General features: G+C 43.6%; 1 protein-coding gene and 1 long non-coding RNA gene across 2 annotated transcripts; both read left to right on the top strand.

The window, feature by feature from the left end:
* The first annotated feature begins 500 nt into the window (after positions 1-500).
* Positions 501-25,555, top strand: hsd11b2 (hydroxysteroid (11-beta) dehydrogenase 2). The gene is made up of 5 exons (XM_020654516.3): positions 501-1,079; positions 14,183-14,395; positions 17,947-18,132; positions 19,823-19,960; positions 23,039-25,555. The coding sequence occupies exons 1-5, from the start codon at positions 797-799 to the stop codon at positions 23,440-23,442; spliced, it is 1,224 nt and encodes a 407-aa protein (XP_020510172.2). The 5' UTR covers positions 501-796; the 3' UTR covers positions 23,443-25,555.
* Positions 1,938-2,996, top strand: LOC136178573 (uncharacterized). The gene is made up of 2 exons (XR_010665949.1): positions 1,938-2,253; positions 2,365-2,996. It is a non-coding gene; the product is annotated as an uncharacterized lncRNA (long non-coding RNA).
* Positions 25,556-25,882: the final 327 nt, after the last annotated feature.

The following is a 25,882-nucleotide window of genomic DNA, read 5'->3' as shown; positions in this document are numbered from 1 at the left end:
CTTATTGAGACTTTAAAAACCGAAACATGCGAGAGAAAAAAAGTTGTGAAGATTCAAAGTTCTCGACTCTGTGACAGAGCTAGATTAATTTATCCTGCAATTAATTAATCATCCAATAATCAATTAATAATAATAATAATCAATACCAAAGTCTGTGTGTGTGTGTGTGTGTGTCTGTGTGTGTGTGAGTTTGTGTGCATGTGATTGTGTGTGTGTCTATGTGTCTTTGTGTGTGTGTGTGTGTGTGTGTGGGTGCGTGTGTTTGAGTGTGTGTGTGTGTTTACATGTGTGCGTGTGTGTGTGTGTGTGGGTGCGTGTGTGCATGTGTTTGTGTGTGTGCACATGTGTTTGTGTGTGTGTGCATTTGATTGTGTGTGTTTGTGTGTGTATGTGTGCATGTGTGTGTGTGTGTGTGTGTGGGCTGCAGATTAGATGCAGGGCTGCAGCCTGTAGTCCCTCCTCCCCCTGCAGCTCTCCTCTATATATACACTGAGCGAGCCGGAGAGAGAGAGGCAGGGGACGAGCTCTGCACCGGCTCCACCGACACACTCAAAGTGTGAGAGGGAGAGAGAGACTGTGTGTGTGTGTGTGTGTGCAGCATAGAGCGAGAGAGGCAGAGAGACACACACACTGACTGAGGGGACAGAAGAGATACAAACGTTTGAGCAGATTATTCCTCTTTTGGAATAAGTTTTGTTTTCATCTGAAGAAAAGGACAGTAAGAGAGAATATTTGACAGACAGGTGAATCAGACAGACAGGTAAAACCAGGTGACCCTCCTCTAGACTCTCCTCTAATGATGGACGACTACAATCTCCCCTTCTGGATCTACACCGGGGTCCTGACTGTGTTCATCTGTGGGGCCATGAAGAAGATTTTGGCGTCCCACCTGAGCACCACCCCCACCCTGGTGGCCTGGCTGGGGGCCACCGTGCTGGTGGAACGTTTGTGGGCATTCTGCCTTCCGGCCGTGCTGCTGCTGGCGCTGCTCGTCCTCGCCTGCTGCATTTACTTTGCCACCAGGACTGGCTCTCCGCCCGCCACACTACCAGCCCACGGCAAAGCTGTACTCATCACAGGTAAGAGGAGGCTCCTCCCACTCCGTCAGGTGTATGTCTTTGCTCTTTTATTGTAAGTTAAAGGGTTGGCTTTTACAACTTTCAAGGGGAAGTCAAATGGTGCTTTTTATTAGTTACAGGCTGCAAAACATGCACTCTTTCTCAGAAAAACAGCCTCTGTTGAGCTCCATATTTCATGCATTTGAAAACTGATTTCATGTTCCTGCAGAGGATTAAACTAAGTGTGACACCTGAATTAGAATTGAGTGCGTATTTTGAAGAGAAAAAACGGTCGAATCAGCAAATTTCCTGAAAACTGAATCATCAAAAAAGCTTCTGAGACTGAAACTCATTTTAAAAATCTATCTCCAAACCCTTCAAACCTCTTACTCAGTCCTAACCTCAACTTTCAACTTTGATAACTTTGGATTGAATGCAACAAAGATCCAAAAGATTCCAAAAACTTTCTGGGGAAATGTTTATGAACTTAGAAGTATAGACAGAAAGGTTGTGCAAGTGAAGCTGCAGGCATCACAGTTAATGTTCAGTCAGCTCTGTGTGTGTGTATGTGCGTGTGTGTGCGCGCGTGTGTGTGTGTGTGTGTGTGTGTGTGAATAGAGCAGGCTGTAAGAGGTTAAAAGGAGTTTTTGATAATCTTTTGTGCGAGTGTAAATGATCAGTCGAGGTCACATTGTAAAGAACACTTAAAAAAAACCCACTTTGTGTTGCTGAGATCAGATCAGCGAGGTGATCTGATCCCCCTGAGTCTCTGTGTGTGTGTGTGTGTGTGTGTGTGTGTGTGTGTGTGTGTGTGTTTGGGGGGTGGGTAAACTTCATGAACAATAACTGTCCGGGTGGGGGGGGGGGGGGAGGGGGGGATTCCCCTTCATTATAAAAAGTCAATGAGTGTGACATCAGAAGCAACAGGTCTGTGGGTTCACCGGCTATTGTTGAGTGTTTTTGTCCCAATTTCCGCTATCAGAGAGCCGAGGAAGTGAGCCTGATAAGAGGGCTGATTAGTTTATGGATCAGTGTGTGTGTGTGTGTGTCTGTGTGTGTGTGTGTGTGTGTGTGCTCGCTTTGACATGTGAAGCCTTCAGCAGTCGCTCCGTGTTTGGAACAGCCCTCTGTTGCAGACTTAATCACATTTCTTGTTGCCAGCTGGCCTGGGGCTCTCGGTGTGGTAGTTAACGAGGTAATCAGATCTGCAGATTAATACGGCTGTTTAATAACACCACGCTTTGCCTTTGTGTTCCCCTGCGCTCCATGTAATCAAGAGACTTAAAGCGGAAACTTTCCCTAACAGGTCCTCAGCTAACCTGGAAGGTCAGAGCGTCACCATGGAGGCGAGCCGACGCTCTGCTCACTCTGCTGCTGTTCTACCCACTGCTTAATGAATCCACATGATACACTCTGTAATCTGTTTTTAATTGAAGCTATTTGAGATAACAGTTTCATGGGAACAATCTGTCAATAACACAATAAGGTTGTGTGAAAATCGAACACAAAATATTTGTAGATGAGCTTTTTCTTTAAAATATCACCAGGCTGTAAAGACTTTTATTTCTGTTGTAAAAATTGTCAGTTTAAATTTGGGACCTGATGGGGATCCCTCAGTTTGTGCAGCAAGCATCTAGTGGACGCTTGAGGAAGTGTTGTTTTTTGCACTTCCTCCTTGGCTTCATTTTTTTCGCAACAGAAGTTGCTGCTTGCTTTCAAGAAATGTTTTTTAAATGTTCGGTTTCTGTGGATATTTGGCGCCCTCTGTGGACAAACTATGTAGTATATAATCCCATTTAGAGCCCTTGTCATATGGATGCAGTAACCCTTAAAGGAGACATATTATGAATAATCCACTTTCACAGTGTTTGTGAACATATATTTGGGTAACCTGAGTGTCTACTGACCCACAAAATGTGAAATAAACTCATCCAGTCCTTTGTTTGTGGTCTGCATAAGTCTTACAACACAGAGAAAAATGCTCTGTTTCAAATGTGCTCTCCTTGTGATGTCACAGTGGGATTCTGGTAAAAAAAAAAAAAAAAAAAAAGGGTGGTATCTCCATCCCCAGCCTAGAACAAAACATTTGCACAGGTCCGTCATTTTTAGTCTTGCTACAGAGGAGACACACACACCAAACGGAGCGTTCTGAGAGAGCTGGTTTCTACAGGGTCACAAACCTCCTCTGGTGCTTGATTCATGCTGGCGAAAAAAATAGCTCCAAAACGGTGGTCGTACTTCAAGATTAGTTTTGGTGTTTCTGCACAGTTAAATATAACCTGTTAACGTCATTAATTTAGCAAATACTTTGCGTCTGTTTGGCTGCCTTCCTGTGGTTATAAAGCTGCAAATAACACAAACATTCACAGTCACAATAACCTGCAACTTGATAGAAGATTACAACTTTCCAACCTGCTAAAGCTAGCTCCTTTGTTGCTCCTGTTGAACCGAACAATAACATTTTACATCCATTTTAATGATACCAATAATCCATCCTGGTTAACATCTCACAGCTACATCCCCCATGTAAGTCACACATTAGGCTTTGTTTGTTTGAGTCTTTCCTCCTCTTTAAACCTTCTCCAGTAGTGTCCACATGCTAAACTGTATGCATGCACACATTTTAGACTTTGAACAAAGGTGTGCTCCACGTCTCCAGCAGTCAGTCTGCTTTGATCAGGAGGAAAGAAATCTAGGTTACACAAACATCAGATGGACGTTACTGAACTGTTCTCACTCACTCAACAAACCCAGAGAAGTGACCTCCGCAGGGCAAGCCTTTTTAAGCCTTTTTTTGGGGGGCCTCCATCTGAATCTTAACTCCTACCTTCTCTGTGTGGAGTCACGTATGCAGAGAAGCTACTCTCACCTCTGTAAATCAGAGCTCTGATGATGTAGGTGGTCAGGAACTTTGGTGCTTTGTGGGCTACTGTGAGCACCCACGGTGCCATGGTGGAAAAATACACCAAACATACAGAAGAGTGGACACGGTGGAAGTAGAGACTTTAAATTCTCCCAGTAGTACTGGAGGTTTCATGCACTGACTATAAAGCAACAATATGCAAAACTCCTCTAATAGAATAAAACTTTCAACGGGGAGAACATTGTCTTCCCCATTTCCACAAGTAACAGGTTGAATTTGAAATCCCACTCATATCTGAGAAATTTTAAGACAGTTTCATGACACTTATGTTGTTGAAAAGTCAGTGAACTGAACCGTGTAAAGGACGTTTTCAGGTCAATTTAGACCCTGATTTTTGAGTCGTACGACTGATTTTGAAGTCAGCCCAATCGTGTGGAATCAGAAATTTATATATTTGCTTCATCCGACGGCACGTCTTTTGCCCAACTGGCTCGCTCTCCGGAGCGTGAACGCAGCCCTGTGCGGCCGTAAACATCGGATCACTGGAGAACTACAAGATCACGCTGGGAAAAAAGAGAACTCAGTGCGTGAAGCTGAGCAGAGTGGAGTGTGGCGCTACTGGCACGCTCCAGAAACAGGCCGCAGCACGTGACTAAAGAGAGAGAGAGAGGGAGAAAACGGCGTCATGCACACAGACTATTTTGAAATAGTCACGGCCCAATCAGCTGCTCTGCACTGGCCGGTTGCAGTTGGAAACTTTGGTCGTACGACTGCACACACTTGCACAGTGAGAGCAGAGTCACAAGCCGTTCCTCTAACTTCAGCACTTTTGTTTTCCTGCTTGTGCCCGCACAAACTGACAGCAGACGTCAAAAATCACTGTGACAACAGCAGGCATGCCTGTTTAATCTGTCTTTCCTAACACATAAATCGGAAGTCGGATATAAATACAGAACACATAAACCAGGAGGAAATCAGGGTGTCAGTCCAGACTCTTCATGATTTCTGATCTTGAACGTCGGTCTCATGTTGAACCGTTGTTGTTTCCAAATCAGATCAACATGTTGTGAGGACTAAGCTGTATGTCACCCCTTCATGTGACCTAAACAAGATAGAGACGGAAATCTTTACATGTATGCAAACACAAGGAGCCATGACGTAAAGGTTCTTATGGATTAATTTGTCCGCTCTTTTAGAACATAAGCTCTGTTCTGGTCTTATTACAGTTTGAAAGCTGCCCTGCGAGTACTAGAAATGGGATATCCAGGAACAGATTTTAACCTGGTCAAGGGCTGAGATCTTAATCAACAGCTCGTTCTTAATTGGCTCTGCTGAAAGCTTGTAAAGGTCAGTGCGGGGTCATTCTGGGAATAAGAGCAGAGGGTGGAAAAAAAAAAAAAAAACACTCAGTAAACCTCTTAGAAAGCTAATGAACTGCTCCACAAAGAGGCACATTCTTCAAAGGATGAGGGTTGAAGTCACAGGGCTCACTGACCGGGCAGCGCTACAGGCTGGCACCCTGCCGGCGTATGGAGGACACCTCTCAGAGCCCTTTTAGACCCTCCATCAGGGAGGGAAGGGAAAGCTCTGTGGAGAGAAGATCGATCTGTTCCAGACCTCTGAATCTCTTCCTGCATTCTCAAACTTTTCAGAGCTTCTAAAGGTCTTTTATTCATCATAGATTTGAGTTACACTAAATAATAGTTTTACAATCTTCAATCATGGTTTATGGAAAACTGAAAATTTTCCTTCCTTACAGATTTTGCAAATCAATATGTAAGTGATGCAATTGACAGGAGGATTCTTTGGCACATGTTCAAACAAGCAGCCACCTCTGGAGTTGAAAAATTAAGCCAATGTGGTAGTGCAAAATCCTGCAGTTCCTTGAGTGTCCACTTGAGGCTGGCTCCAAGAGACCTGGAAGTCACATACACACTCCTTGTAAAAAAGTCAGTTTTGACAGGAGAAATTAGCATGTTTACAGCCTGTTACAAACAAACAGTAACCTCCAGTGTTGAAAAATGAAGCCAATGCAGAAGTGCAAAGTCCTGCAGTTCTTGCAGTGTCCACTAGAGGCTGGCTCCAAGAGACCTGGAAGTCACATACACACAACAGGCTAAAAAAGCAGTTTTTAAAGCATAAATGAACATGTTTACAGCCTGGTAAAAAAACAAAATAGGTCTGATTAGTTATTGTCCTCATGGGCACACACTATACGTGGGTTAATTGTACTATAACGCATCCGTTTTGATTTAATGAACGATACGTGTTATCCACAGTTAGGCTTGTAGATGACCTGATTGACAGGTCGGTGCGGGGTAACGGTTTGTCAAGAGGCTTAAAACCCACCTCAGCTCCAGCTCTCAGCCTGTCGTTAGGCTGACTAAAAGTTAGGCTGAGACAGGATTTCCAACATGGCGGCTGCTGCCGATGAGCCATCATGAGCCGCCTGCAGGAACAGATCGGTGACGTCACTCAGGCTTCATCCATTAATATTTACAGTCTGTGGTTACAAAAAACTGTTATTGAGTTTATGAAAATCTGACAGTCAGCATTTCCAATATGGCAACCGTCATGGTTGGACTTCCCTACTTGGCCTTCAGAAACCAATGGGTGACATAACACAGACTTTGTCCACTCTTATTTACTGTCAATGGGCGGCTCACGCTTGTTGCTGCTTTTTTGGGATGTAGTATATCGATCGGCTGTCTGTGTTTTGTCCTGTGAGTGGAACAGACAGATCACATTGACAAAGGTTAGAGTGCATTCCTTTTCATCTTTTCATGATGCTGACTGCTAACTTCTAACAAAGCTGTAAAATGAATCTTCAGAGAAACACATTTCATATTTCAACCTTGCTTACAGTGGGAGGCCTGGTTTAAGATAGAGCGCTCATGTCTTTCCACGGCTGCTCTTCACATCAGGAATCTGTCGGCCGTTTTCCCCCTCCTGAGATGATCTGTGGCTGGTGTTCTCAGGAGACTCTTGACTCCGGGTCCAAAGGTTCCAGTTACACAGCTGCAGTCAAACCGATCCAACAGAAACAAGAACAGAAATACAAACTGCTCCTCTCTCTAAAAGTTACTCTTCAATTCTCATCTGTAATTTCGGGGAATCTGTCTTTGTGGAATTGTCCTTCTTTTGAATCTTTACTGGCCTGTTTTCTTTTTCATCTCATTTGATGCAAAATGTATTTTATTCCCTCAGTTTTCCCTTTATTCTTTTCACGTCGAACGTTTTCCTTTTTGTCTCCCTTCTTTACACTTCTTTAATCTTCACTTCCACCTTCTCATTTAGCCTTCAATCTCCTCTTGTGCTTCATGCCTTGCACCTTCTTTTCTCCACTTTACTTCCTAAACGTCGGCCTCTTTCCTCTCCTCCTCCTCCTCCTTCTGTTTCTTCAACTTAATCCATCAAGTTCATCAAAAGTTTATCTTAATACAAAGCAAGCCGATCAGCGGAGATGACTTCTCTGAATGGATAAAGATTTCAGAAGAAGAGAGAGAGAGTGAGACGCTTGTCTGTGATAAGAACCATCAGGCCTCTCCTCAGTCAGAGCGAGTTACATAACAGAACGTGTTTACAGGAGGTGATTGTCGTCAGTTATTTTAAGGTTTGACTCTTTGTTCCTCGTCCTGTCACAAGACCTCTGCTCACAGTTGGATGACGGCTTGTTACGACAGAGTTTTCCGACCGATGAAGCAACGATGACCTCCTTGCTGTTTTTCATACGGAGAGAACAAACACCATGCAGGAACGTTTTAGGAGACATTGCTCAACATTCAGGCCCGCCATGTGAACACGAGCATGTGGTCGCAATCTGTGTTCTGATTTCAGAACGAGGCACCTCACAGACAGAAATGTTGCATCAGTGAGTTCTGCTTCATGTCGTCGAAGAACCCCTTCTTGAGGACTGTTACAACCGATTAAACCTTTCCAAAGTCCCTGGAACTCTATTTATGACCCTACAACCCCAAAAAGAACCATCAGAACAGAGTCACTTCCTCAATGACTCTGTGACCTTTCATAAGTATCCCTTAAAGAACCTTCTCAGTGCTGTGATGTGGAGCATGATGAGGTCAAACATTTGAAGATTTTGAGACTTTATGAGCCGCTCTTTGAGGCTAAAGATTTGTGCTCTATAAGGAAGACCGAGTCCACACACCAGAAGCCACTCCAAGTCTATCACCACATGTGACGTTTGGGGCCCTAGCCATTCATCAGACAGGGATGATGGTTGATTAAAACTGACCTGTTTCTTGAATTGTAGACTGATTGTGAAGTCGGGCCAAATTTCAGAAATGTTCCTGATTGAGCTGCTGCTTCAACCATCATAGGTTGATTTTCTGACATGTTGGTCATGCACTCTTGCACAGTGAGAGCTGAGCTCAAGCGGACACCTCCGGTCTTGAAAAATGAAGCCAATGCGGAAGTGGAAAATCCTGCAGTTCATTGATTGTCCACTAGAGGCTGGCTCCGGGAACACCGGACGATACATTCATACCACACATACATACCACATACTCGTTTTTACAGAATAAATAAACATGTTTACAGCCTGGTTCAAAAAACGAAATAGGTCTGATTAGTTGTTGTCATCGCTGGCACACACTGGACGGGGGGTGATTTTTTGAAAACGATACCATATTATCCATATTTAGGCGCGTAACTGACATGATTGACAGGTGGGCGCTTAAAAACCACCTCCGCTGCAGCTCTCAGCCTCTTGTTAGGGTTGACTGAAAGTTAGGCTGAGACAGCATTTCTAGCATGGCGGCTGCTGCTGATGAACCTCCAGCGCCCCCTGCAGGAACAGACGGGTGACGTCACTCAGGCTTCAAACATTAATATTTACAGTCTATGGCTGAGCCCCGAGCTGATTCTCCAACTTCTGATTGTGCCTGCATGAACTGGTAGACAGCGTCTGAAATCACCACAACACCAGCAGGCGAAAGACGGAGAGGATGGACTTTTCTCATCATTTGGGGGTTTGCAGACGGACCAGGGACACATATTAGTGTTAGAGAAACATGGTGAAGTGTCTCCTGCATAACATAAGTAAAGACAAAAACAAAGCCCTGTGAGGTGAAACACTGTGATTTGAAAGGAGAGTGGCTGTGTGACCTCTCGGTGACCCTTCATCAGTCAATGTCATGGTAACATTCCTCTGTATGTTTTTATGTCCGTGATGATGTTCTCATTCTCAGCCATCACCATTCTGTGATGACTTCCAGGTGCATCTCTCTGCTGGATAATAAGACAGATCTAAACGGACCAATGAGTGACGACTGAAAATACCATGCAGAACAAAGAGAGATTCTCCTGACTGTACTTTAAACTTTTCATCAGACAACTGTTCACCATTTCCCACATGTGCTTTAAATCTCTGAGGATAAAGAATCTGAGGGTCAGATGGGTTTTTTTATTTACCGTGAAACCAAATTTCTTTCAGGTAAAGACGGAAAAAATGAGAACTCATACAAAAATGTGTAATTAATAACTTAGTTTTATGACATATCACATCAACATTTGGGCATTTTCTGTTATAATGTATTAATTTATCAGCCTTCTTGAATTAAATCAATATTATAAATTGGTGTCTCTGACCTGATTGAGCTAGTAACGATCCCTCCTGCCAATAACCTGCCTCTAATCTGTGTGTGAGGGTGGAGCCGCTGTGCGCAGATGTGGAGGCCTCCTCCCAGAGACAGATGTGTGTTTGACCTCCGATGTTGCTCCGTGCTCGTCCGACTCTGCACAGAATCACGTTTATTTCTTCATGTGAGGGGGCCCCTCGGAGCCCCGGCCCCCCTTTACATAACGCCGCTCCTCCCTGTGAGCAGAGATAACACGAACTGGAGGTTCAGCTGCAACCCCGAGCCGTCTGCTTCACGGAGTTAAATCTTCTGTTTTGTTTTGATGCTCCTGTGAGCTCGGGTTTTAAGAGAGGAACAACGCGGCCGTCCCGACAGCGGCCTGACTCTTCTTCTGTCGGCCCTCTTTGACGATCTCCTCGTCCCACACCCTATGTGCGGCCCTATGAGCAAATATGGCGCTGTGCTGTGAGAGGTCGGCAGTGCAGGGGATGAAGAATGTAGGACAGTATGCGGTCTTAACAGAAACCTGAGAACAGAGGTCACATACAGTTCACCACCAAATTAGCTCTTTTATTCAAACCAAATTAGCTGCAGAATTTAGTGTCTAAATGACTATAAGGTTACAAAATTTAACACAAAAATCATACTTGGGCTATGAAACAATCATGCCTAATGCTGGTCTTACATCTACTGGCTTTTCAAGTCACAGACAAATTTCTCAAAATCCCAAGAGTCTTGGTGGAGTTGGGGCGCACTCCTGTGATCTCAGTCGTTTGTTTGGCGTGCGGTGGTCTTAATGTGAAAACGCCATAAGTATGTGGTGTGCTGTTTGGTTCACCTCTCTGCTCTCCACACACTACAGGATCAAGTTGTCAGTGTTGCCGGATGTATGATAACTATCGTATTTGTACCATCATTTTGCCCTCTGAACGATGTACGCTCAATAATTGCAGAAAAGGCCAAATGTACAATAATTAGGCAATTTCAACTAAACATTGTATGTGATTTGAGAGCAGCTAATCACATCAGCATGACCAATTACATTTCATGTTTTCATGGCAGATTTTGTCATGTTTTCTTCACGTTTCCAATTAATTGATGTGTAAAAATTGACTTGAGGGCCACGCTGAGGGTTGATGGGGGCTGCATGTGGCCCGCTAGTTGCCCACCCCTGCTTTAGGTGCATTTGTCACAACATTACACTGCAGCAATTACCGCCTGTTTCATGGCTACGAGCTGAAGAAATCTACTGGAACAATTCAGCAACACTTAACGTCTTTTATAGCCCTAAATATAACATATAGTTTCCAAAGTTAAAATAGACTGGAGAGACCCTTTAAGAGGAGAGTGGGGAGTAAAAATAGTGTTGTTTGTTTTATGATTACATCGATTAAATTCTTAACACATGTGTACACGCACACACACACGCGCACACACGTGCACACACAGACACACACACACACACACACACACACACAGACACACACACACACACACACACACTACTATTATTATCATCTGTCAAACTGTCGCAACTACCACCCATAGCTCATGGGTGTATCAGACGAGTTGGCAGGGAAAGTCAAATATTTGTGTGTGTGTGTGTGTGTGTGTGTGTGTGTGAATCAGGTGTACTCTGTGTTTCGGTTACGTGGAGTAGAGTGCTGGTATTTATCTCCGGAGCCAGCATTCACTCTATTCCTCTCCTCGGGGACGTGACTCTGGAACTCCTCCAAGGACACGGAGTCAAGCAGCGTGCCAACGCCTCGCCAGCAGAGCTCTTTCAGACACCCGCCGCACAAAAGAACAAACAGAGCAGCGAGTTCTGCAGCAGATCAGGTTGTAGGTGCTGGGACTTCTGGGAAACTGGGGAGTGGAGGGGTACGTGACAGATCCCGTCGGGGGGGGGTGGGGGGACTTCATTTTTGGAAACAAATGTGCACGCGTTGAGACGAGGACTTCTTCTCTTTAATTATCCAGCAGAAGTCAGACTCCACTTCTCTGAGAATGATTCAAGTTTTGTTGTGAACCGTGCCACCATGTAAAAAGGAAGAACCAGGAACTGAGACCCTAACCCGGCATGTAACCGTCTGCACTGACTAATAAGAAACTTCAACTACATTTTCATCCATTTCTGATGAATTAAATCCAATAAAGCTGCCCTTGAAATGTTGCCTGCTCTTACCTTTGTTTTTAAACACCTTTTCCCCTGAAACCTAGTCTCATTTGTTTCTTAAATACATCTCTATTCCTGCAGCCGTCTGCTGAAGTCCTCCTAATAGTTTGAACTTTTTAGATCCCAGTTTGAATATTGCTGTTTAGATTCTAAGATGTTTTTTCTACCTTCCTCATCATCCCCACCCGCGGCTTTCTCAGATATCTATTTCTGTTTGTTTTCATGTTGGTCTTTGGAAAGGACTTTGTGCTACTAGTTAGAAAACGTCTTTTCCATTATTTTAATATTTCTATAATGTGAAATGCCGTTATGGGTGCGTGACCTGTAACACAAGCGAGGATCTAGAGAGGAGGAGACAACGTCAGGAAGAGAAAGTCCGGTCAGACACACAGGTGTGGACAGGAAGTGACTAGAGGCAAAGCACAACATCGACAGCTGTTCTTAAGAGTTCTAATCAGCATCAAAAACGTCCTTAAATCGCCATCAATAATATCACTAAGGTCGTAGGTATTCATAAAGAGCTTAGCTTTGTCTTAAAGGTGCAGAGGGACTCTGCCGATCGAATGTAGTTTGGAAGTTCGTTACACCACCGGGGAGCGACAGAGGAGTAAAGAGTCTTAGGACCCTTTTGTGAAGTAAGAATTTGTTCAGTCCAGATTTAGCTATTGTGCTAATTCCGACATGTTGTGTTGACATGACATGTGCTGGCATGTTGATTGATGTGCACAATGTGTCCTTTTTCAGAAAATTAATAAATAAGAATTGAAATAAAGAGGGCCATAAAAATCTACTTTGTGACTCATCAATTAAAAACTTAACTGAAGAACGCCGACTTCAAAGTTGCTTTTCGGTGACTAAACCTTTTGAACTGTATTTCTTTATTCCGCTGCGGGCATGAACTGGCAGAGTAATTCACATTTTGGATCACAACACACATAGTTATGGTTTTCCACTTTGTGCTGAGAAGCATCGGCTCGTTGAAGCTCTCTGTCCAAACTTGCAGCTGTCGAGCACGTCTGCTATCCGACGATAGTCAGGTCTGCAGCAGGAAGTTCATGATGATGTCACCGCCATGTCTGCACTGTTGGACGCGGTGCAGGTGGAAGTCGATTGTCATGGTTTCAACATCGGATTTAATTTAAACACACTGTTTAGATCTTATTTCTCCTTCACTGCCAGCACTGCAGGAAGCCACTCGTTACTCGCTCCGATGGGATCTAATCCTTAGAGAGAGTTTATGGATCCCTTTCTTCTGTTTGTTTGTCACAAAGTGCACCAGATCAGGACCGCTGCAGCATATTAAGCTGTTGTCACACCATAAATTCAGTCTATACCCTGCTGCTGTGACACTCCAAAAGCAAGCCATGACACTGTTCAAGCAGACAATAATCTACTCTAGTAACTGAGTAAACCCAGACGATATCCTTCTGCTGCGACGCTATGAAAACAGATAAACAGACACTTCAATATTACACAATATCCTGCTGCGGTTATAGACTATGTCCATGTTTACACAACAATGATTTCAGCTGAAAACGCTACACCTGTTCATTAACACGGCAAGAGCGTTTTGAAAACAGCACAGTCTCATGTAGTTCCTCTGAAAACAGACATTTTTTCATGACATCACAAAGGGCAGTAACCCCTCCCCCGGGTGGGTGACACTCCCACAGCTAGGTGTTTGTTCTGCCTTCTCACCGTAAACAATAGGACATGGAGCGAGAAAGCCCGAGTACACCCAAGTCCTTCCAGAGAGGGGGCGTGGTCAGACACAGCTCATTTACATTTAAAGGTACAGACACAGAAACCGCCTGTTCTGAGCAGGGCTGAAATAGAGGAGTTTATAGGCATGATCAAATACAGGATCAGAGTGGATTTAGAACAAGAAACTTCACACACATGTTTTGAGGAGCTCTGAGACTTATTTACGCTGGTTGAAAAGGAGGAGAATATGTGACCTTTATTTTTTTGATTGGTCTCCTACGCACCTGACCAGGGGAGAGATGAAAATAAAGATTTTTAGTTATAACGCCTGCCCATAAAGTCTCTTAACACTCGTCGGTTATTTCTGTCTTTTACAGTAGTTTGCTGTTTGGAGAGAAAAGTCATCACTTTTTGTTGTTGGCTCCCATCGTGTTTGCTCTTCCTTAATGTTCACAGTAGGTATGCTAAGTGCCTGTGTGTTAACCAGGAACACTGTGTGTTGGATACACATCTGTGAGGAACATATTTCCTGCCCCCTCCCGTGTTTTATTTATTCTGGAGCTACATCTAATGATTTTTTTTTAAACTTCAAAATCCCCTCATTTCTTCCTGTAAGAAGAGTCGATGCTGCCGTCACAAACAGTGTGAGCCTCACAGTTTCTGCAGGAGGTCACATCAACATCAGAGAGTTTAGTCTTCTTAAATCGAGTGATGATTGGTACGCTATTGAGTTTTCTTGTTGTAGAAAATTGAAGATTAAAAAGTCTCCCCGTGTCCCCTGCAGGTTGTGATTCTGGTTTCGGGAACGCGACTGCAAAGCGTCTGGACGCTCTGGGCTTCGAGGTGTTTGCGACGGTGTTGGACCTGTCAGGAGACGGAGCCAGAGAGCTGCAGAGGACCTGCTCCCCACACCTCACCCTCCTCCAGGTGGACATCACCCAGCCGCAGCAGGTCCAACAGGCGCTGCTCGACACCAAAGCCAAACTGGGCCTCAAAGGTAGAGACAAACAAATGTTTTTGTTTGATACTGTGTCTCATGAGCATGCATGTTTTCCCTGAGATGTATCTGGGCAGTATGAGGAGTGTTTGAGCGATACCTTATGTTGGCTTCACAATAAACAATTTTCAAATCTTAACCGATTTTTAAAAAATTGCTAAAATAAAAAACTTGGGAGACCACAGACATGAGGACAGATTCAGCTGGTTTGAATATTATAATTCTCCCAACATATGGGGGCTGGTGCATTATTTTCCAGGTGGAGGCGCAAATAATCACAGATATTAGCTTGATGCTAGCACATAATGGAAATAGCTATTAACCGGCTAACAGAATTAGCATTGCCATCGAGGTAATTTGAAGTTAAACAATCTTTTTTCTCAACATTACAATGTTCCATCGAGTCTGTAACTCCACTGTTGCATCATTGGTTGAAGGGCCGTAGCCTGATCAGCAAATCATGTTGGTGATGTTGGTGGTCTCACGTTTCACACACACACACACACACACACACACACACACACACACACACACACACACACACACACACACACACACACACACACACATATCAGAGTACACACAGAGTCTCTGTGGTCTCTGATTGGCTGGGACCTGCAGCTCCCACCGGCTTTGTAGTTAGACAGTACTGGCCACAGGCTTTATCTCAGAGTCATCTAAGGACAGTGTGTGTGTGTGTGTGTGTGTGTGTGTGTGTGTGTGTGTGTGTGTGTGTGTGTGTGTGAAAGAGATTGAGTGGGCGGTGCATGTAATAAAAGAACAAGAGGGAAAGGTCACTAAACTCACTCCCATGCACTTAATCTGGAACTGTACTTGGATGTGTTTATTTATTTGTGTGTGTATATGTGTGTGTGTGTGTGTATGTGTGTGTGTGTGTGTGTGTGTGTGTGTGTGTGTGTGTGTGTGTGTGTGTGTGTGTGTGTGTGTGTGTGTGTGTGTGTGTGTCTTAAATGAAACTAAGTGAAACTAAAATGACGGCAGGTTTGCCGGTGTTTTTCTCTGCAACAGTCAAACTAACGCGAGCCAAACTTTTTGAATGCACAGATTTATATGGAGAGAAAAATAATATTTGCAATTTTCCTCTTTAAAAAAACCCCATTTCATTTCATTTATCAAGAAGTTCCTCATTAATACACGTAGATACAGAAAAGATAAATGTATCATGCATTCAGTGTTCACTCGCATATCATTTATTTTCGAGACATGAGCTAATCAGACCTATTTGGTTTTTTGAACCAGGCTGTAAACATGTTAATGTCTGCTGTAAAAACAGGCTTTTTAGAATGGGTGTGTATGTGACTTCCTGTGCTTCTGCAGCCGGCCTCTAGTGGACACTTGAGGAACTGCAGGATTTTGCACTTCTGCTTGGGCTTCTTTTAAAACTCTGGAGGTTGCATGCTTCTTGGCTCGGTGTGCTCCTCTCATTTAGATCCTTACCCATAACAAAATGAGTTTATTGAAGAATAGTTTTTTATTGTTTATGATTTTATGAAAAGAGTTGATTGTTTTTCTCAGACTTTAATTTCCTTTAAGACAATATAACTTCCTTTAACCTTTAAAATCCTGATTCTTGAAAACCTAACCATCCTAAAGACCTACAGAAGAAATAAACCAGGCAGCCATTTCCTCTATGAATTATCCTTTTCTCTAAATGAAATACACTCTGTCAGTCACCTGTTGATCTGCTGCCTCGCTGTGAATGACCAGAGTTCACTCTGGTGCACACAGGAAGTCACCTGGGCGGGTCGTTCAGTGTTTTTGACTGTCTGCCAGCTTGGATGTTCTTTTCCTGGTTATCATTCATCGGCTCGGGAACAGTTCAGCCTAAACAAAGCTGCTTCAGCCGCTCGTTAAACAAAGCGTGGGATTCTGGGTCAGCCGCGCTTGGATGAGGGCGAGCGAGGCTTGTTTACACTTGCAGAGAGAGAGAGAGAGAGAAGGAGGTTGACCTCATGGTGTAGTACAGGCGAACATTTTGACTGTGATTACAGTCTTATCTGTACAGAGGGGACTGCAGGGCACAGAGAGAGAGAGAGAGAGCACCACTTACATAAACAGAAACATGATCTGTATCACATGTTCACAGTTTGAACTTCATCCTCCAGCTTTCAGAAATCACTTTCCATAACTTGATTCGACTTGATTTGTTCACAGTGTCGTGCTTTATAATAATCCCCGTCCAAAAACAGACTTAAAGGGCGCCATTGTTTTCATGAATAAGCGGAGAAACTTAAAGACAGACGTACAGTTCAAATCACGTTGAAGAGATAAATCATCCTGACATTTTGTTCCAAGCTCCAGAGATAACAATTGGCAAACTAACCGGCGTTTCAGTTAAACAGGTGTTGCCTGAAAAACGGCACTCAAACATTTAAGGGTTCAGAACATGTTTTATTTATTATACACGTTTTCACTCATGACAGACATGACATGACTCGGCATGTGGCGTTCATCAGGGTCGGCTGAAAGACGTCGATCTTATAAGTTAATAAAGTTGATCTTCATACTAAAAGTGTTGAGTGTTGCTGGAGCTTTTTGACCTCTTCAAGCCTTTCCCTCTCCATGCACCTTGGTAGTTTGTGAAGTTGTGCCAGAAAATAAAAGATGAGCTAGCGATACAAGAAGGCTACCTCTCTCAGTCTCCTGCATGATTAAGACTGAAGAAACATAAACCTCAGTGAAATTATGAAATCCCCGGGTCACTCCGGCTTCCTCCCACAGTCCAAACACGTGCTCGTTAGGTTAACTGCTGACTCTAAATTGCCCGCAGGTGTGAATGTGAATGTGGCTGGTTGTCTGTCTCTATATGTCAGCCCTGTGAACTGGTGAACAGTCCAGATGTAACCACATCTCTCGCCCAATGACAGCTGGGATCGGCTCCAGCCTCCAGTGACCCAGAACTGGAAATGCGGTTAAGATAATGGATGGATGTATAACAAAAACATTTTCCATCTGCACTGTGAAATGTAAACACTGGATCATTAGCTTTAAACAGCTAAAGACATTCTGGTTTGTTTGCACAGCCCTTCAAGTGATTATATTAAGAGGGGTCTCTCCAACTGGCTTGGCTGTCCAACAAAAGCAAGATCAAATTAGTGATTTGAAGATGTAATTTGTTGACTCGTGTCCTCATATTAGGCACAGTCAAATATTATTTCTGGTGTGGATCTTGACTGTGCACGAGCTGTGTTTGAGATGCTGTTCGCCTGTCCCGAACGAAGGCAGGGTCGTTTCATACGCTGAAGAAGATAAAAAGTCTGAACTAAGTTTTTGCAATATTCTAATTCAGCTTTGCAACCCTTTTAGACACCAAATCATCTTACTTATTACATAAAAGATTCAATAAAGATGAATGTTTGTTTGTTTGTGAAGAGCGTCTGAAGTATTCCAGATTAAAAAATGCACATTGTGTGCTCCGACTTGCTTCCACACGTCTTTTCCGACTGCAAACAGCTTTGTTATCTGCAGTGCAAACACACCTCTAATCATCGTTTTGTGTGTGTGTGTGTGTGTGTGTATTTGTGTGGCAGGTCTGTGGGGTCTGGTGAACAACGCCGGCGTGTGTGTAAACATCGGAGACGCCGAGCTGTCCCTGATGTCCAACTTCCGCGGCTGCATGGAGGTCAACTTCTTCGGCACCCTGAGCGTCACCAAGAGCTTCCTGCCGCTGCTGAGACACGCCAGAGGTCGCATCGTCACCATCTCCAGCCCTGCCGGTGTGTGCCCAACACACACACACACACACACACACACACACACACACACACACACACACACACACACACACACACACACACACACACACACACACACACACACAGAGGTGCTGTAATAAATGGTAATTGAATGTTCCAGGAGAAGTGAACCACAGATGAACTGACTGCTGCCTTCAAACGGCCAAACCAAACAAACAGAGCTGCTGCTCGTCTCCTCCGACTGTTTATCCAACTGAGCACAACCAAATCAATCACCGGCGTTCACCTCCTCCGCAGACATATTTATGCGTCTGCAGGTTCTTAGATTTCGCAAATGTTGTGTGTGCACGGGCCCGATTGTATTTTTTTTACATAAAAGCGGTCAGAGTTCATCCGCTGAAAAACGTATCAGTGATCGAATAATCCAGCCTCATAAAGGGATCATAAAGGATCCGTCATGTAACCAATGGGGATATCTAATCAGTCACAGGACCTTACGATGAAAGGATTTCTATTATTACACCTCAGATAAAGACTGATATATCCTGCAGATTGCAGATCCTGTAAGTGGTGCCTGCGTGCAGAGACAGATCAAAAGAAAAGTGATTTTATCGTTTCCCCTCATCCTGAGTGCTGATTTACTGATCTGAAAAGATGTTAGAAAAGCTGTAAAACTTTCCTGTTATGCAAAAGGAAACAATGTTTGTGCACTTTTAAGTGATGCCAACTTGATCTGTCAGCTACAGTCCGTAGCACACTGAAAATAACTGTAAATAAATAAATGTGTGAACAACGTTTCGCCTGCAGCTTATTATATTATCCCCCTTTTCCACCAAACTGTCCCCTGTGGTCTAAATGAAATTGTTACACATTTAGCTAAAAAAAAAAAAAAAAAAATAGCACATCAAAGATGCACTTAATATGTGAAAAGATGAGAAAACAAGGGATACTGATTTTGGATTTTTAAGGTCTATTTTTAGAGTTATTTAAAGAAAAGGTGTGATGGGAGATCTATCGTCTTTATCTCCACCTTGCAGAGTATTTTAGATATATGTGCATTTATTTCTGCGGGGAGATGGATCTGTTGCTTAACAATCTCACAAAAAAACACTTAAGAAAGTAAGTTATGCCGAGTGATTAACTGATAACGTTTGCTGCCGTTTAGTCACTTAATAAATCCCTGGTGTGCGATGTTTGTTTCTGGTAATGTGACCGTGCAGGTGAGAGCGTGTTCCTGGAACGCCTCGCTGTTCACAGCAACATGTCCTCCTCACAAAGACTCCTTTATCTCAGAGCCGGAGGGGAAACCACAGATTAAAACAGCCTGTGATCTGAACCCGCAACCTATAATTACACGCATGATTATCCTCCGCCTCTTCCTCCTTTTTTTTCTCGTCCTCGAGCGTTCTTTGAGCATTTCCCGGCTGCGAGTGGATCAAAACCCTGCAAAGTTTGCTTTTGTAGATCGGCTGTCTGACGATGAGATGAGGTATCCTCGGTGACTCGGGGAACAGTCTGCATGATTCTGCTTACACTGTGAATGAAGCAGATGCATAAAGGCAGCGGTCAGCAGAGAACCAACAAACACAAAACTGACAGGACGAAAAACAATGCATCATCAAACATGTAAAACACAAAAGAATAACATCAAAGAAACAGTAAAAAGCACTCCAGGAAAACTATTTTTTTTTGATCGTTCTTGTGTTTTCAGGTGACCAGCCGTTCCCCTGCCTGGCTGCATACGGAGCCTCTAAAGCAGCTCTTAACCTCCTCACCAACACTCTGCGACACGAGCTCGAGCCGTGGGGGGTCCAAGTGTCCACCATCCTGCCCTCCGCATACAAGACCGGTAAGAGCACACCTCCACACCTCCACCCAGCAGCTCCAAGTTTGTTCAGTCCTCCTGTTTTTATGCACTTTTTTTTAAAGCTCTGCATTGAAATATATTTTGTATAAATGCTGGGGGGAAAAAAAGAGCTTCCTGTTGCATGTTGCAAAGTAAACATTAACAGACAGAAAACATAGAAAAAGGGATTTAAGGTTCAAGTTACTCATGCGTACAAAAATGTGAAACACAGTGAAAAGAAGCAGGCAGCTCAGACTGATTAAGAGTTACAACTTTGACCAAAATAATCTATAATTAATCTTTTTGTTTGTGGCTCAGCGTAAGGAGTTTAGCTTGGGTAAACTGGTCCACAATTGTACATATCTTGTGTCTAAATGACTAAGAGGGACAAAAGGGGCACGAGGTAGCCTAGTGGTTAATGATGGATGTAGATCATGACTCCCCAATAGGCATTTATGACCCTAAATATGTAAAAAAAAGTAAATAGGGTCTAAACTGTTGGGCATGCCCTTAAAAGCGTAGGGGCTTCCTGTCAGTGAGAGAGGGAGAGGAGGTGAACAGAGAGCGAGGGGAAGTGGGAACAGAAATAATTTAAACTTTATTATAACAAAACAAACATATGAAGGAGTCCACACATTGGATTTCATTTCCAGATGTGATATAAAAGGTAACAGGAGATGTTGGAGGGAGTAACAGAGAAACTGATCGATCAGGACTGAACCAAACTCCTCGTCCTGATGGTTTGGCCCCATGGCAGGCTGAACATGATGACAGGTCTCCCTATGAAGACAACACTGTTTTAATGAGGACCACATGTGGGACGGATCGTCTGTTTTTCCACACACTAAGACAGTACAAAGAATAAATAACTGACATCACATTTTGAAACTCCTGCAGAATGGAGGGATGTGATTTGAGAGCCAGACTGTTGGCCAACAGTTTCTTCTTCTTACTTGTTTTCTTTGAGCTCTAATTCTCTGTGGTTGAAAAAATAAAATCCCTGTGCACTGTTGGTTGTTGTGTTCAGGGGACTTTACCAGTAGAAAATATAGCGCAGCTGTGAAGGCCAGTGGGCGAAGTAGTATTTAGATAATGATCTGGTGAGTCATTGGACGCAGCTCGGCACACTTTATCCTCCTGTTCTCACTTTAATCCTGAAGGAACAGGTTTGTGTTCAAACTCGTAATCCTGCCGTTACTCTTGGGGGGGTTTCGGAGCTGCTCCTTTTGGCCGTCGGCCGACCGAGTCGATGAACTTTATTCAGAATTTGTGTTGACATCCTGCTTGCTGCGTCCACTCTCCACTTTTACACGTAACACTGTTTGCAATCGGTTGTGCTGAGTCACGCAGCACAGCGTTAAGTTGTAACTCATTGTGTTACAACATGCGGTTTGTGTATCTGCTCCAACTCAGGCTGCTGGGGTCTTAGAGGAAAACTCTTTGCATACATGTCTTGAAGTTAAACTGCAGAATAAACTGCTGTCTCTCTCTACCTGCCGATTGTAAAAGCTGGAAGGTCCAGGTTGCAGACTGCATAACATCGTGTAGCTTAATTCAGAAAGACTGCTACAATAATTCAACATTTGAGGGGACTCCATTTGAATTCCATTTAACCCCATATGGGCTCTGGACCCCAAGGCTGGGAGAGCCTGACACATTGGATCTCACGGCCCCGCCATGTGTCTTTATCTGGACTGTACATCTGACGTCCTCCTTCCTCTACTCGCTGCAGATTAAATGAGCTGAAGAAATACGATCACCAAACTAAAGCTCAACACATGTTTAGAGTCAGAGTCCTAAACTGCACCTTCATCACGGTTCACTGTGTTCTCATGAAACCACCTGGACGCAATCAAGTCCAGCCACCGCTTGGCCCTCTCATTCCAAACATTCACAACCTGCCAAGAACCTGCGTCACCTTCGATAACAAGCTCACCTTTTGCCAAAACATGATGAAAAATGTTACTATCATGTTTGGAGCAAGTCAGGAATAAATCAAAGAAAAGAGAAATTTATTTTTCCCAACTGTCCCAACAGACTGAGCTACTGCCGGCCCACTGCACTGGTTACTGATTTTTTTCAGCCTCCGTATCAAAATCTAATGAACTACTATTGCGGTTTTGCTCGGCTGACACTACAGTACAACTTTAAACCCTTAATGTCCAAAGAGATCTCTTAGGTCAGCTTGGTTTGGTCTGTTGGCTGCACCATGGTCCGAGTAAAGGACCAGAAACTGTCATTCTGGATCATTCTCTCTCATCCAGGTCTACATTACGCTCTGCCAATGAGAGGCGTCTGATCCACAACAGGGTCCTAAGACGCTGACTAGACTCTTCTCCTCTGTTGAATGAACTTCCAAACTCCATTCGATCTGCAGAGTCCCTCTGCACCTTTAAGAAAAAGCTAAAGACCCAGCTCTTTCATGAATACATAATAACCTAATGATAATAGTCTCGATATTATTGATGATGATGATGACGGTAATGACGATGGTTTTTGTTTGATAACGACGACTTATAAGATGGTTTCTATACTGATTAGAGCTCTCAAGAACTGCCCTCAATGTTGTGCTTTGCCTCTGGTCACTTCCCGTCAGCAGCTGTGTGTCCAATCAGACTCAAAGCTGATCGTTTGCTCTTACTGACATTGTTCCCTTTTTTCTAGATCCTTGCTTGTGTTGTGCTTACTCTCTGATGTACGTCTGCTAGGTGAATTGTAGAATTGTAGAATCTTCAGGTTTCGTTCAGTTAGTGTTCAATATGCCGACAAAGTTTCTGCTTTTAAATCCCGACCAACCAAATGACCAGCTGTGCTTTCCAAAAGCCTAAAAAACGTTTGTGCTCGTCATTTGGTGCAACCTCCTGATTTTGAGTTTTTTTGAATGTTTGTTTGAATGTTTTTCACCTCAACACGGTCCCCTTCTTGACTTAAATTCTCAACTTTCCTAATCAGGGTTGTTCACTGAATTTTTTGCCTTAACTATCTAATGAATGAGATAAATAGATCCAACCTAACTTCTGCGTTATGTTGTATTTTCTCTTTGTGTTGCTATGGTAACACTGAGCTCCGCTGTCCCTGCAGGTCAGTCCAGTAACCACGCCTACTGGGAGCAGCAGCACAAACAGCTCCTGCAGGGAATGTCTCCGGCGCTGCTGGAGGAGTACGGCGAGGACTACGTGACTGAGACCAAGGAGCTGTTCCAGAGCCACGCCAGCCAGTCCAACCCCGACCTCAGCCCCGTCGTCGACACCATCGTCCAGGCGCTGCTGTCGCCGCAGCCGCAGGCGAGTTACTACGCGGGGCCCGGCATTGGCCTCATGTACTTCATCTACAGCTACTGCCCCTTCAGCATCAGCAACCGCTTCCTCCAGAACCTGTTTGTGAAGAAGAAGGTGATGCCGCGTGCTCTGAGGAAGCAGTCGGGCTACAACCTGAACCTCAGCCTCCACAACAACAACAACAACAATGAGGGGAAGTTAAAATAACTGTGAGACTGTAGAAACCTCCTGCAGCCATAGAGGACCACTTCTGTATCGCACTCATAGAGCTGTTTCCTTTTCTTTTTTTTTGTATTTCAAACTGTTGAAGGGATCATAGTGATGCACCAAAATGGTTTCTGATTGTTTCTGGCCTGGCCTCAAAACGCCCCCGGAGAGGACAGGAATGGAGACCAAGGACACACCTGCAGGGTCGTTGGGTGGGGTGGGGGTAATGGTAGAGGTAGCGGTAGCTGTGCAGCTGCAGTTGGAGCAGCGAGATGAGCTGTACTGTACACACACACCGAGAGTCGCTCTGACTTCATGTGCCTTCATCACAGCAACACACAAGATGGAAAAGGGGGGGGACATACAAGTCTGAATCGAGCACTACAGCAGCTTATTTTAAACAGGTTGAACTTAAATTGAATGAAAAACTGCCAAAAATGTGGACGCAGGCCAATTCCAGGGGCTGCAGATAAATCAAACTGGGTCTTTTTGTCATCAGTATGTCCTCCTTCTAACTTTAGATTCTGGTCCTGAATGCTCTGGATTTGTTTGGACCAGAGAAGTTATGCGCTTTTAAGGCGACCCCACATGGCTGTTTTGGACGCCCCTCGGTTTGCCAGATATGAGAGCAGTTATCAGGTCAAACCAACAGGTGTTGCAGCGATAGAAGCGGGCAAGAGAACTGGTTTAGATAGAAGTGATTGTACCCGACCTAAAAAGCCTCTGCATGTCTCTAATAAGCTCCACGAGCAGAAACGTGCTCAAACTAGGATCAATATTGGAGATGATTTTGAAAAATGGAGAGAGGTTAGAACGCAGAAAGGTTTACAGACCGATGCAGAGCTGGATAAACACTGAAGCTACAGTGTCCACCACATGGCAACCTGCGTGAGCATCGACTCTAGAGAGGAGGGGGCGGGAGGAGACAGCTCTCTATAATGTTTAGAATTTGGACTGCAGTACCCATTTGAAACACTAGGTGTCAGAGTTACATGCTGCTCCTTTAAATTCTTAGGTAATAAACAACAAGAGGATAGTTGATTTTTTTCTCTAAAGCAACAAAACTCTGACTCCACTCATGTGGTACATCAGGAGCTTTTAAACATACCCACTCAATAAGACAAGCTGCTGTAGTGACACCTCCGATCATCAGCCCACATATTGATAACTCTCTGTTTGAAAGTTATCCACGTTGAAATGGAAGAACATATCTCCACCTGTAATCTCTGAGTCTGTGCACCTTTTCACCGATACTTCTGCATGCAAGCAGCAGAAAAACTGACACTGAATCCTCTAGACTAAAGCCCTTTTCAGACTGCTGCGATATTTACAACATTACGATATTCACCTTCAGTCAAAATAAAAGCACAAACACTTCAATGGATCTAGGTTTTAAAACTTAATTTCATTGCTCTATAACAGCATTTTAACATGGTCAGATTTGGACTGATTTTCATGATAGATCAGATACTTCCGCATATTTATCAGAAAATAAAACTAAATAAGTGTGCTTTAATTAAAATGTGGAACAAACAACGTTTTCTTCTCAGAAACATCTCTTATTCTCCCAGCTGGAGGTGTATGAATTTTCTTTCTCCACAAATAATTTAATTTTGATTTGATGAGTTCAAACCACAGAAACACAGACGAGTTTATCGATTCAGACACTGAGTGTATCTCCACATCGAGGCTCTTATAACGTCATCTTTGTGTTTTTTCATCATTAAATATGTGAACATTTTAAAACACCGTCCTTATTCCAAACAGGTCTTGTATTGCGGTGCGGATGGAAGTGTGAGAGAGGGAATATTTTTGATAACTATATATATATACTGTATATACAGTATATATTTGCACTTCTACGTTCTTTGAGTGTGTTGTTCTCTGTGGGAAACCGTCCGTCTCTCAGCAGATCCTCAGACATTTATTTTTATTTTCAGCCCACGTTTTGTTTTTTTGGAATCAAACTATTTATGACTTGTTTCTCTTTTATCAGCACTTAAACTGTGAATTTTGTATTTAAAGAAGTTTTTTTTTAAAACAACAAAAAAATATGATGTAAAATGTTCTTTTGGTTCATTCTTTGATAGAAAATAAAGTTGACTTTTTCAGACTTTGGCCTCGTTTGCTCTTCTTTTATAGGAGTGGAGGTCGTTGGGTTTTAAGATTTGTTAAACATCCCCAGAGTGAAACAAGAAGAGATCGGCTTTATTAAGTCATTTGGATGTTGCAAATGTGCGATTACAGTTGAGATAAGGCGGTTGTTCAGTGGGTCGCAGTGGTGTAGTGGTGGCTGAAGAAATGGGCCTACTCTTAGTTTTTCCCCAAGTGTCCCGTCCAGCGGAGGATAAACTGCCTCTGTTACTAACAGTGACATAAGACTCCTCTTGCATATTAATTTAGTGCATACTAGCCAATTAGAGACAGAGTAGGGAGGGTC

This window comes from Labrus bergylta, chromosome 3 (genome assembly GCF_963930695.1).
Source record: "Labrus bergylta chromosome 3, fLabBer1.1, whole genome shotgun sequence".
Taxonomy (NCBI): Eukaryota; Metazoa; Chordata; class Actinopteri; order Labriformes; family Labridae; genus Labrus; species Labrus bergylta.
Note: the sequence above shows the minus strand (reverse complement) of the source record. Positions and strands in the feature narration are given on the sequence as shown.

Excerpts from the sequence above, each read along its gene's own strand:
- hsd11b2 (XM_020654516.3), top strand. The coding sequence starts at position 797 with ATGATGGACGACTACAATCTCCCCTTCTGGATCTACACCGGGGTCCTG. Across the intron at positions 1,080-14,182 it reads CAAAGCTGTACTCATCACAG|GTTGTGATTCTGGTTTCGGG; the intron begins GTAAGAGGAGGC and ends TGTCCCCTGCAG. Across the intron at positions 14,396-17,946 it reads AGCCAAACTGGGCCTCAAAG|GTCTGTGGGGTCTGGTGAAC; the intron begins GTAGAGACAAAC and ends TTTGTGTGGCAG.